This window comes from Macaca thibetana, chromosome 8 (assembly GCF_024542745.1).
Source record: "Macaca thibetana thibetana isolate TM-01 chromosome 8, ASM2454274v1, whole genome shotgun sequence".
NCBI classification, from domain to species: domain Eukaryota; kingdom Metazoa; phylum Chordata; class Mammalia; order Primates; family Cercopithecidae; genus Macaca; species Macaca thibetana.
Window position 1 is genome coordinate 114,963,767 of NC_065585.1, and position 12,406 is coordinate 114,976,172.

The following is a 12,406-nucleotide window of genomic DNA, read 5'->3' on the forward strand; positions in this document are numbered from 1 at the left end:
TAATTAATCAGGTACTAACGACAGAAAAGAGAACAAAGTTTTTAATTTTATTAAAAATTTCCAATTTATAACCAAAATATACAACCACTACATTTAAAATCAGTTTGTACACTCACAGTTAAAGTGCTAAGAAAAAACATTTACAAAAACTGACATCAGTCTACTGTAAACAAAATAAATCTACAAGAGCAGAGTGCAAAGCACATCAGCTAATGTGAAATTCCCAGTTCATGCTCTAACCAAGTGCACTTGCCCTGTACATCCCAACAACAGCAACTTTTCCACTCATTTGGAAGTGAACCATTTTAATGAACATATAAAAAAGAAACACAAAGAACTAATGCCACAAAATACAAGTCTTTAGCATAAACACTTTCTAATTAGATGTTTATATGATAAACCAAGATTAGACATTTAGAATCACCTCAGCAATTTGATTCAGAATAGTTTGGAAAACTAAACTTCTAAGTGCCAGCTATTTAAAAATGATATATTTTTTAGAATAATGAAAAGGATACCTTTTCTACCTTTATAGCTCTTGAAAAAGTGTAACAGTAAAATGGGGAAAGACTTTTTTTTTTTTTTTTTTTTTTAACAAGCATGGATAGTGTTCATCTGTAAATGTAGTATCAATGAGAAAGAGCTAGAAGACAGACCTAGCTGTTGGTCAGGTAGAATGAGGGTGAAGGAGATCTAGGATGCTTCAGGCATTGCCTTTGAACTTAAAAAACAGGATCAGCAGGCCGTGACTTCATAAGGCCCATAAATACAAATGACTAGCTCCCTTTCTCAAGGTCACTGAAAATACACAGCAGTTTCAGACATTACATGGGTTTGGGCAAAGGAGGCAGATTTCCAAGCTAGGTCACTTAATGATATCTCTTGCCTCAAAATGTCCCATCAACACTAATTTAAATGATTTCCACTTTTGTTTTAAAGCTTAACATTCTACTCATTGAGATTAATTTGCGCTAACAGCAACGTGGTTGCTTTTAATGCAGATTTCTCTTTAAGAGAGCTAAAAGGGCTATAGTCACTAACACTTTAATATAAATTAGTTAAAGCAAATTTCTAACACTTGAGATAGGTTATATTTTGGAAGTACTGATAAGAATAACTAGGGATAGAAGGCAGGTAGGGAAGTTCTGGAGAATGTAGCATTTGAGGAATAGGTCACATGAAGAGGGTATCACGAGCATATTGCCCAGGAAGAAGTGTACCAAGCCATTATTGAGAGATCAAAGTAACCTTTCTCCACTATAAAAATGTATCTAGAGTACCTCTGTGGTGTACTAGATTAGTTTTTGTTGGCTAATCTTTTACCCTTATTATTCATATTATTTATATGATGAGATGTAGTCTGAATTTGGAACAACTCAATTTACAACCTATTAAATCATAAAATTGGGGATTTCCTGTGTAGGAGTTTCCTATTTTTTTGTATGATCTTCAACTTATATACCTTTATTCTTATAACCTGAAATAAAGGTACAAAGAAAATCTTTAAATGGCATTTTATGGCAAATTTGTTTACTATACCACATAGCAGTATTCATTAATTTAGAATGCCTACCAAGAGGATACAATTCCAGTTGCCAAAATTTGAGTCCATATTAGATGTGAGGGGGAAAATTGTTTTGCCTCTAAATGATACTTACAGATGAATCCTTTTATGTCAGGTTGGTGAAAAACTAACTGCGGTTTTTGCCATTAAAAAACTGGCAAAAACTGCAGCTACTTTTTCACCAACCTAATATATAACAATATCTCAGATTATAAAAGCTTTAAACTACACACAGAGTTAGTGAAAGCCTTATTAACATATATATACTCCCAAAAGGTATTTACTTCAATTATGAAGTCATTTTGATAAAACATTTTTGAAAACTGGAAAATTTTACAACAAAATAAAGGATAATTTTTTTAAGGAGAATTTTCTTGGTAAGACTTGTGGTTATCTGTAGAATCTCCTTCATAAAACATCTGACATGTTGATAGGGTTAGGATGAGAAGTTAACGTATCTATTCTAAAAGATCTTTTGTTTGTTCCTTCTTGAATATATATATTATGAAATTGCCAGCATCTGATCATTTTTGACCAATAAAACCAGCAATTTCAGGTGGTTCAGAATAATACTGTATTATCCAATTATGACCATGTAGCAAAAACCTTCTTGGCCTGACTCTAACAGAGAACAACTGATCTACTACAGGAGCTGATCTACATGCTGAGATGTGACCATGATCATCTAACAACACTGTAAAAAGTTAAGAAAACAAGATTAAAAAAGGCTCAAAAAACACCTCACATTAAATAAATATGAGTCTTGGGTATCACAAATTAGAGAGTGAAGTAACTAATAATTACTGTTAATTATGATACATTTACATAAATAATCCTCAAATTCACTATCAGATTAAAATACAAAAAGTATTTTTTTGGTAAAATATTTTAGTTTTGAAGAAACAGCTTCCACTGTTCTATTAAATAACAAGATAAGAGAATTTACTCGTTTTTGAGTTGTCGAACTTTTCTTTCTGGGGCTAGAGGAAAGGGATGGTGGATGGCATCAATATCAATCTTTATTATGCCAAAGTGAATGTCTAAATCAGTCATTCCTTCATATATGTGATACTTTTACACTTCAATGAGAAAATAAAACACAAAGATACAATTTGGCATTTGAAAATAAAAGCAGGAAAGTTGTTGGAAGTTGGGGTTAAAGACGTGGTGATTCTAGGGAAGTTAAATATTATAAAAAGATGAATGCTACAAAATTCGGATTTAGTCCAACTCACAGCTAAGGTAGAAATAGCACCTGATGGCAAGAGAATGTCCAGCCTAAAATTTTCACATTGGGGAGTCCTATATATGATTTTTAAAGTTTTTTAAGTTCATATAAAAAGAAAATAAGAGTATTTTTAAGTATACATTCACCTCAGCTCAATGTAAAGAACTACTGTGTTGATCTTGTCTCAGAAATATGGAATTATTTCATATTAAATGTTTCTGCTGACAAGATGAGTTCAGGGAAAAATTATCTGAGGCAGGGAAAAGGGAAGACATTTGTAAATTTCCTTTTAAAAATTTAGAATGGGAGGAGTAGAGAAATAGGAAAATGGTGGATGACTAAACATAAAGTAAATCACTCTAGGATTACTTGCTTTATCTTACAGGATATCCCATTATTAAAACCCAGAAAATATTAAATGAAATATCTGAATCTCAGATTCAATTTAACAAATGTGATCACAAAGACTTGCAGAGCCAGAGAACTGAAAACAATTTTTTTTTGGTACGCAATCAAAATAACATAATACAGGCATCTCTGAATGAGAAAGGCTGGGCATCTAATTTAATTTCTGACAGCCAGGAGAGTTACATGATCCAGTGAAATGACATAAGACAAGGAATCAAGTGGAGCTAAAGAATCACACCAGAAACCAGTATACCTTCCTATATCAACTTTCCACTATTCTCTAATCATCAGATCTTATCCCAACACCCAGATTTGAACCAGTGTTCAAAGGATTGATATGAGCTAATGTAGACAATCAGAGCAAACACAATGATCTTTAAAGGTAACAGGAACTTCCTTGGCCTAGTGCACAGAGAACACTTAATCTGCCAGAGAAATCTGAAATGTAACTAATACAATCTCTTTTTTTTTTTTTTGAGATGGAGTCTCGCTCCGCCGCCCAGGCTGGAGTGCAGTAGTGAGATCTCGGTTCACTGCAAGTTCCGTCTCCCAGGTTCACGCCATCCTCCTGCCTCAGCCTCCCGAGTAGCTGGGACTACAGGTGCTCGCCACCACACCCAGCTAATTTTTTTGTATTTTTAGTAGAGACGGGGGTTTCACCATGTTAGCCAGGATGGTCTTGATCTCCTGACCTCGTGATCCGCCTGCCTTGGCCTCCCAAAGTGTTGGGATTACAGGCATGAGCCACTGCACCTGGCTAATTTTTGTATTTTTAGTACAGAAGGGGTTTTGCCATGTTGACCAGGCTGTTCTGGAACTCCTGACCTCAGGTGATCCACCCACCTCAGCCTCCCAAAGTGCTGGGATTACAGGCGTGAGCCACTGCATCTGGCCTCAATCTCTACATTCTATCCGATGACATTTAAGGAACCCTTCGAGAAACATTTTCTGTATGGCCAGAAAAAAATTAAAAATAGCAAGCCACACTGATCTCTAACAATACTTCAAATGAAGACATTCACTTGCCCATGGCAATCTGGCAACTATATTTACGTAATAAACCTAAGAATGCAGCTTAAGAATAATTACTGAACAAAAAATTTTCAATCAACTCCTCTGAAATTTCTTTTATATTTTATAATTATTTTAATATTGGTAAATTGAATAGCTTTTAAATTAGCCATATGAACCACTGCTTTGTTCACTAATTCGATCTTGAATACATTTTGTGTAAATTTTAGGCTAACTAGCTATATTCACATTTAAGAGAACAAAGACCACAAAATGTTATGTCATTCTTTTCTATATATCAATTTAAGGTGCTTATATTGGTACTTAAGAAGACTTTCCCATTTAAAAAAGCCATGTCTAATATTTATAACTTTCTTTCATTTTATTACCTGTAATATAATTTTCCTTTTTTGAAATTACTTAAAATTGCTAATGGAAAAAGTTGATAACATATCTGAATCCCATCAATTTACATGCAAATGACATTAATAATACAAGTCGATCTAGTAAAATAATACAAGTTGATCTAGTTCATGGGATGAATAACAAGAATAAAAATGAGACCAAAATAATGATTATAAAATGGTCATAGGAGAACTAAATGAGAGCTGGGTGGAATTTTAGACGCCATCTAAACTAATTCTCTTGTTCCCTAGAGAATGAGAAAATGGAGGCAGCACGAGGTAAAATGCCTTGTCCAAAGTTACACAGTTAACTGCAAAAGAGAGGCAAGACTAGAAATCAAGTTTCCTCACTCAAAATCCTATGGTATTTTTAAAAATAAAATAATGCATTTTTACTAATCATTAAAAAAAATTTCTGCCAATTTAGAAAATTTTTTTTTGTTTAATTTTAGACTCCAGGATAGAAAATAGAAATTATTAAGCTCTAAGTTAAAAAAAAAAAACAAAACCACCAATAAGCACAACACAAAGAAATATCTGCAATTTAGCATATACAAACAAGCTGACTTATACAACAAAAAGCCTTAACGCTACAATAATAATAAAGTAATCCATCCTACTTCAGGAAATATGACAAAATATCAACCTTAAAAAATCTTTAAAGACTAACTTTACCAGTTAATGGTAATTAGCAAAATAATGAAACAGTGAATCTTCAAAATCTGAATTATTTCAAGGTAAAAAAACTTGTTTAATCTCTATTGGGAAAAACTGGTGACAGTGACCAATAAAATGAGCATAAAGTATAAGCAACACTTTCACACCAACAAAAATATTCAAGAAAGAACATAACAGATTTCCTGAGGCAGCTGATGATTAAAAAAGTAATCTGAAGGAAATTATCCTTCAATGCATTTCAACAGATTGAACTACTGTGTCTTAGGAAGTAAGTAATGTAGTGGTTTGGTGTTTGAGTGAAAACTTTACTTTCTTTTATATTTATGTCAACAGAATTTTACTTCCTAATTAGAGATCACAGAATAAGAAACATGTTTAACTCATATTAAATCTTTATATATTAAATCTTTATAAATCAACCAAATAGAAATGTCTACAAGGATGGCTGATTCTGGGTAGACTTTAACATTTTCATTCTTAGAAGACTTGGATCCTGAGAGAAAACTGTAATCCTATATCAATTTAATGACTAAAGAGGAGCACAGGATTAAGATTAAATCAGTAAAAAACCCAGGAGATTGATTACAGTCAGACGGAAGGCATAGTCTTCCTACTCCTTTCCCAAATTCATCTAATTGGAACAAAAGGAGGAGAGAAAAGAATGAAATTATGAAGAGATGCCAACACAATTATTTTCATACAAAATAGGTCAAAATTATATAAGAATAATGTATAAGATTATACAGCTACTAGGAAATACAGCTGTATTAAATGTAAACATTTTTTCTTAATCAGTTGTAAAACTACATAAAAACATTTAAAAGAATCATGAGTTCCTTTGTAAATCTAGGTTCCATAAAAATGCTATCCTTTGTGAGTGAAGAATGGAGAAAAAATCCTTACTTTACACAGTTTAAAAAAATTATAAATGTGTACAATTCTCATAGTGTGATGACTTAAAATGTAAAGTTTTGCCATGATGAAAACCAACAAGTGAATGACTTTTTCAAAACTGTTCTCAATCAGAAAGAATTAGGTACATAAAAGCCAAAAAGTCAAAGACAAGAAACGTTATAGGGTCTACATTCTTCTTTATATATATATATTTTTATAATTTAAGTCAAGCTAATGTACTTACACAATTTCATATAAAAGGAAAAATATAATGAATATCCCCAAATTTGTTCTAGAAATTCAACTACATAAAATTTGAGAGCATACTCTGGTATAACACATATTAAAGAACCAATACAATTTAAAAGCATAACCTACTTTTTAAAGGTTAATTGGATGACCGATTTAAAGACTGTACCAAATGAATACTGGTCTAATTGCCTTATTTTGTTGTTACTGCTAAAAAGAAATACTAATGAAGACTGTAACCTTGTTTTCTACAGCCCCCCCCAAATTCTAACAAAATCAAATGATATCAGTAGAACAATTTATGGATCAGGCATGGTGGCTCATGCTTGTAATCCTAGTGCTTTAGGAGGCCAGGAGTTCAAGACCAGCCTGGTCAACATAGTGAGAACCATCTCTACAAAAAATTTAAAAAATTTGAATTAAGCCAGATGCAGTGACTCATGCCTGTAATCCTAGCACTTTGGGAGGCTGAGGTGGGCGGATCACTTGAGGTCAGGAGTTTGAGACCAGAACAGCAAAACTCCTGGCCAACATGGCAAAACTCCATCTCTACTAAAAACACAAAAACTAGCCGGGCGTGGTGGCGTGCACCTGTAGTCCCAGTTACTTGGGAGGCTGAGGCAAGAGAATCACTTGAACCCAGGAGGTGGAGGATGCAGTGAGCCGAGATTGTGCCACTGCACTCCACCCTGGGCAACAAAGCCAGACTCCTTCTCAAAAAAAGAAAAAAAAAAAAATTAAAATTAGCCAGGTGTAGTGGTGCACGCCTACAGTCTTAGTTACTTGGGAGGCTGAAGCTGGAGGACTGCTTGAGCCTAGGAGTTCAAGGTTACAATGGACTATGATTATGCCACTGCTCTCCAGCCTGTGTGACAGAGCAAGACCCTGTCTCTAAAAAAAATTTTTTTTAAGTAGAATAATTTATGGGTTACAGAGCATTATAATAAATGTTATTTCATTTGATCCTTACAATATCCAGTGAGGGACGCTAAAACCAAAAATTACCTTATTCACATTTTACACTGAAGAAACAAAGACTCAGAGAAATTAAATGACCAGCCCAGTTGACATCATGAGTTAAATTCCAATCCCATGGGAATTTTCATTACACTAGACTACGTAAGTCATCCAAATATGGTAATATGTAAATGTACCTTTGGCATGTCAAAAAGCAATATAAATATCATCATAATGAAATTTTGGTATGTTGATATTTTCTAAGCTCCAGCAAATGATTCACTAATTTATATTAAAAAATTAAATTGTTCCTTTCATTTCACAGAGATATAGCCTAAACTAAGATGGGTACAATTTGAGTTATTTCCAGCTATTATCACAAAGAAATTGATGAGGTAGGTTAAAATGTAGTAAATTTTTCTAATTTGAACACATTCTTAGAATTTTTATAAATCTGCTCTAAGAGCAGCAGAAAAAGGAAGGTTGATTTGAAGATTAATTTACCCAACTGGTCCACAAAGATCTAACAGCATAAGACTAAAAGGAGTCTAATTACTCACTTCTAAGAATCATTCTTTATCTTCTAAAATTAATTAAAAGGATTGGTACATGTCTGTACATATATTTCTTTAATTACAATAGTGACATGGACTGTTATCTATGCAAAATATGTTTCATTCAGTGTATTTTACATGCTTATTACCTGCCATATATTATTCTGGTAAAGCAGAGACTTCATTTCAAATACATTGGTTAAATTTAGATCTTTCCAATTTCTTTGATGTGAGACTCAGTACTAGAGTAAAAGCAAGTTGTGTGACAAGAATTGTTCATTTAAATATTTATTGAAAAACTGTATGAAGCCCTGTGCCAGCTGAGTTATTGACCAATTGTTCTTTGAAACAAACTGTTTTGAGTTTAATATTATCTTAGATCTTTTGTCTAATTATTGAATAAAACAATGTTGCTGAAATCAAAGTACTTTTTGAAAAGCTTTTGATAATATATTAACATTTTAGAGAGAACTATTGTTTTCTCAGTTGTCAACTGAAAAAAGAAAACACTAAACATTATCATATGCCAATCAAAGTTAAACATATGGTAGGAAAACTGTCCAGACTTACTCAGATTGGTTTAAGCTAGTTGAGACTTGAAACTGCTGCCCAAACTAAATACTGTTGTTTAAAACCATGGATTAACAATATTACATAAATTTTGTGGGACAAAATTAAGATACTTACTGAAAGTAACTGAAAAGTCACTATAGTATTCCCATACATACCAACAATTAATTTGACAAAGAAAATACAAATGAATATATAAAAATGTAGAAGCACGAAGATTTTCATAGTGATGTTCACTTAACTGTCTATACTTGGCCCACTTGTAAAAGAAAACCAATTAACATTTTGGCAGTTGATAATATAATGCAGATGGCAATGAATGACAACATCTTCGAGCTCAAACTGGTACCTTCTACATTAACTTATTTTTGTTTGTGAATGTTTGTTTTGGTTCTCTCATGCTGTTTGCAGGAGAGATTCTCAGACAAAAGCTTCATGAATTATTGATAAATGAGTTGTTATATGTTTGGCTTTCAGAGAAAATGTTTATTAATTGTCAGTTATGAGGGAATTCAGACCTACCTGCCTTGAGCATTAACTCCAGTTCCAAGGCAGTGAACACAGAGAAAAACTGAAAACACTTTGGGCCAAATATTCAAATATCTCCCATGAAGAGTAAGTCATATTATCATATATGTACTTTGAAATATATAAAATAATAGACAAATTATTACTATCAGAAAACTGACTTTGCTGCCTGAAGATTCTTTTTCAACACCTAACTTCTTGGCAGTTTTTGTTTTAAAGGGTGAGAAAGAAAGTACACATGAATTCAACACGTCAAGGAATATACTACAGCAGTCCTCACACCTCTTAAATCCACAATAACCTAATCCCTTATCATTCATAATGCTTTATGGTTTTCAAAGAGCTTTCACAGAATTTTTTTTCACATGGTCTTAATTTGACAGCTTTGTGAGGTAGGTAGAGTAGGTATTTATCTTCTATCTTCATTTACAAACAAGGGAACTGAGGCTCGGAAAGTTGAATTGTTAAAGGTCATAAACTATAATAGCAGAAGGCAGAGCCAGGCCTCTTCAGAGTCTAGAATAAATCTTCAAAGTATGATTCTTGGATTATCTGCATAAGAATCACCTGCAGTATTTTTATAACTACAGATTTTAAAGTCCTATCACTTTGGCCTTACTAAGTCTCTCTAAGAGTGGAGCCCAGAACTCGGCATCTGATGCAGAACAACTGAATATCAGATAATGATATGAAAGCCAAAGACTGAATCCATGTGGATGTTCATGTGATATATGATGCCATCAGATCAGCAGGGGCAAGTTATAGTAGTGAGTTTCAAGCCAGGCTGCAGATTAGAATCACCTGGAAAGCTTTTTTCCTTTTTAAGAAAGCTACCAATTCTTACTTGTATGAGGAGAAGGTGTTAGGCATCTGAAGTAACCCAAGTGATTCTTACCTGCAGTCAAGGTTGAGGACCCTTGTTTAAATATGCTTTTTACATAATACATCCAGCATGTTCCAGCAATTTTCTTTCTCTTCTGATTATTTCATGCCTAATAAGGTTTACAGTTTATATTGTAAATTATTTAAACATTACCAGATAAACATTTTTTACTTTTTTTAAGATTAAATGATATTCATAGTAAGACTACTAATCATGCTTCATTTAGCTACAGTGATTTTCCAATATCAAATCAATCACCACTTTGGACTGAGGTTATATATATTTCAGTTGTAAACAAGAATGATCCAGAATCTGAAAATAAGGGTGTGGGGCAAAAGCTGTAGCCTACTGGCTATTGGGCAAGGCAAGTGCAGACAATCAACTCACTATAGGAGGGCCTGGAAGCCAAGGTCTGGTGGCTTTGGCAAGATCACATCTCACTATAGAAAAATACAACAATGAATACAGAGAAAACGTTTTGCCATTTTGTAAGTGTGGTTACCACAAAGAACCTTATAATGTATGATGTTTATCTTATTACATGCCTCCACAAAGCAAATTTTGAACATTAAGTTCTGTATGAATCAATACTATTACATGGGAAAAGATGGCCACAAATTAAAATTTTTCCATCATGCATATGGATAAGTTATAAAAACACAGCCAGTAAAAGTAATATTTACAAAAGTTAGAAAAACAGCACAATTATAGGGGAAAGAATGCCCATCTCTTTATTCCACTGCTAATCCAAATCCTGAATATCTCTGGATGAAGATTATTTCGAGAGAATGCTGAGAGAACCTTTCATAGACTAATCAAATTCTTCTGTTATACTTTTATTCTATTAGCTAAAATACCCTTGCTGATTTATTAAATTCTCCTACAGTTTAAAAACACAGTTCTTTTTTCCCTTAGTGTAAATAAAACTACAAAGTCCTACTATTCATCTGAGAAGTAAACCTTGCATAGAAAATTTCTTTAATTCTGAAATTGTTTTATTAACTGAGCTACCAGAATGTTATCTCACAACTAGTTTACAGCATATGAAAGTTCACTACAAAGCAGTCACCACATATTTAGGATTTTTCTAAATATAAAATGAGTGGGTTTATAAAAATGCTTACCAGACAAATAATTATCTCTTCATAACCTAGAAAGACGAATTATTTTTGTGATGATAGAATTCTTAGTGTTTTGGATGCCTTGATGTTCCAAGTTTGATGCAATATAAAAAGCAAACATTTACCTTTCCAGTGGACACAATCTGTAGTTGACTGAAAGCATGTTAACAGTGAGTTACAGCAATCAGTCATGCAAAAGGCAAAGAATAAAATCTTTTTAAACAGCACAAGTTTTCCACCTTAGACAAGACAAATTAAGCACTGGTTCCATCTTCTTCAATAACCCGATTCATGCTGGTGCCATGTGTGATGTGAGTCATGGGATTATTACTGAGATCTCTGATGCTGCTATGTCGTGACTGTTCATTGAGTCGATGAGAACTACTATGCCTGGAGTGATCTGTTAGTCGTGACATGCTGCCATGAGGTAGTCTCTCCTCCATTCCTCTGTAACTGCAGGGCGTGTACCTGTCACGAGAGAGTTTATTTTGAAGTGGGTAACAGAACACACTAGAAAATTAATAACACTAATAATTTTCATAAAAACGCCTCAGTAAGGGAAATTATTAGGAAATCAACCATGAGAAAGTAATAACCAACTTTTGATTGCTTAACTTCGTTAACACTGTAGAATTATTGACATGGCCAACAAAAGAGAAGAAATAATCCTCTCAGAATTAAGGTTCCATTCATTCTCTGCAAAAGGACAGAAGCTAAGATTAAATAAGGCTGATCGATTTAAAGCTGCACTAGATATGGATACCTTTGTCATTCAAATGAGTTTTGAACAGGGTGGGTTCAGGGAGAGGGGTAACAACAAATAGAAGAAATGTGGCATTGTCCCTGGCAGCCAAGAAGAGTGGCTATGATCAGTAGACGGGTACACTCAAATTTTATTAAAAGACTCTGATTGGAAGAGGGAGAATATGAAATCAGAGGTGAAATCGGTATAACCTAAAAAAATAAATAAATGAATAAACTGGCAAGCAATGATGACAGTATGTGCCGAAAGCTGCTTTCCAGATAGCCCAGTTAACAACTGAATTAACTACCTGTAAATTATCTTAATTACCTCTCATCAGGGCTTCAGGCTGTGAAGATGCTCCTTCATGGAAGCTACATCTGCTTGGAAGTTACGTCCTAACACTTTGTAACCTATATTCTGGCTAAAGTAAATTCTTTGTACCTTCAGCTCTAGACCCAGCTTGGAGTTTGTGAGCTGGGCTCCCTCTGCTAACTGCAGGCTGTCTCCTTCTCTGCACTTATCTTGGAAAGCAGCAATGGAGCTGTTAAATTTTCTTTTGTTGCAGTCCTGACTCACTGAGCTTTGCCATGAGGAATAAGATTAGCTCTAGGC

General features: G+C 33.7%; 2 protein-coding genes across 4 annotated transcripts in view; one reads left to right on the plus strand and one right to left on the minus strand.

Moving 5' to 3' along the window:
* The window catches only part of FBXO16 (F-box protein 16), a 162,402-nt gene that overhangs the window by 15,452 nt on the left and 134,544 nt on the right, over window positions 1–12,406 (plus strand). The window lies entirely within an intron of this gene.
* Window positions 36–12,406, minus strand: part of FZD3 (frizzled class receptor 3) — an 81,783-nt gene continuing 69,412 nt past the window's right edge. For all 3 annotated transcript variants that reach the window (XM_050802479.1, XM_050802478.1, XM_050802480.1), the window contains one exon: window positions 36–11,517. In XM_050802479.1, coding sequence (XP_050658436.1) covers window positions 11,304–11,517 — 214 coding nt within the window. In that variant the 3' untranslated portion in view covers window positions 36–11,303. The remainder of the gene's footprint in view (window positions 11,518–12,406) is intronic.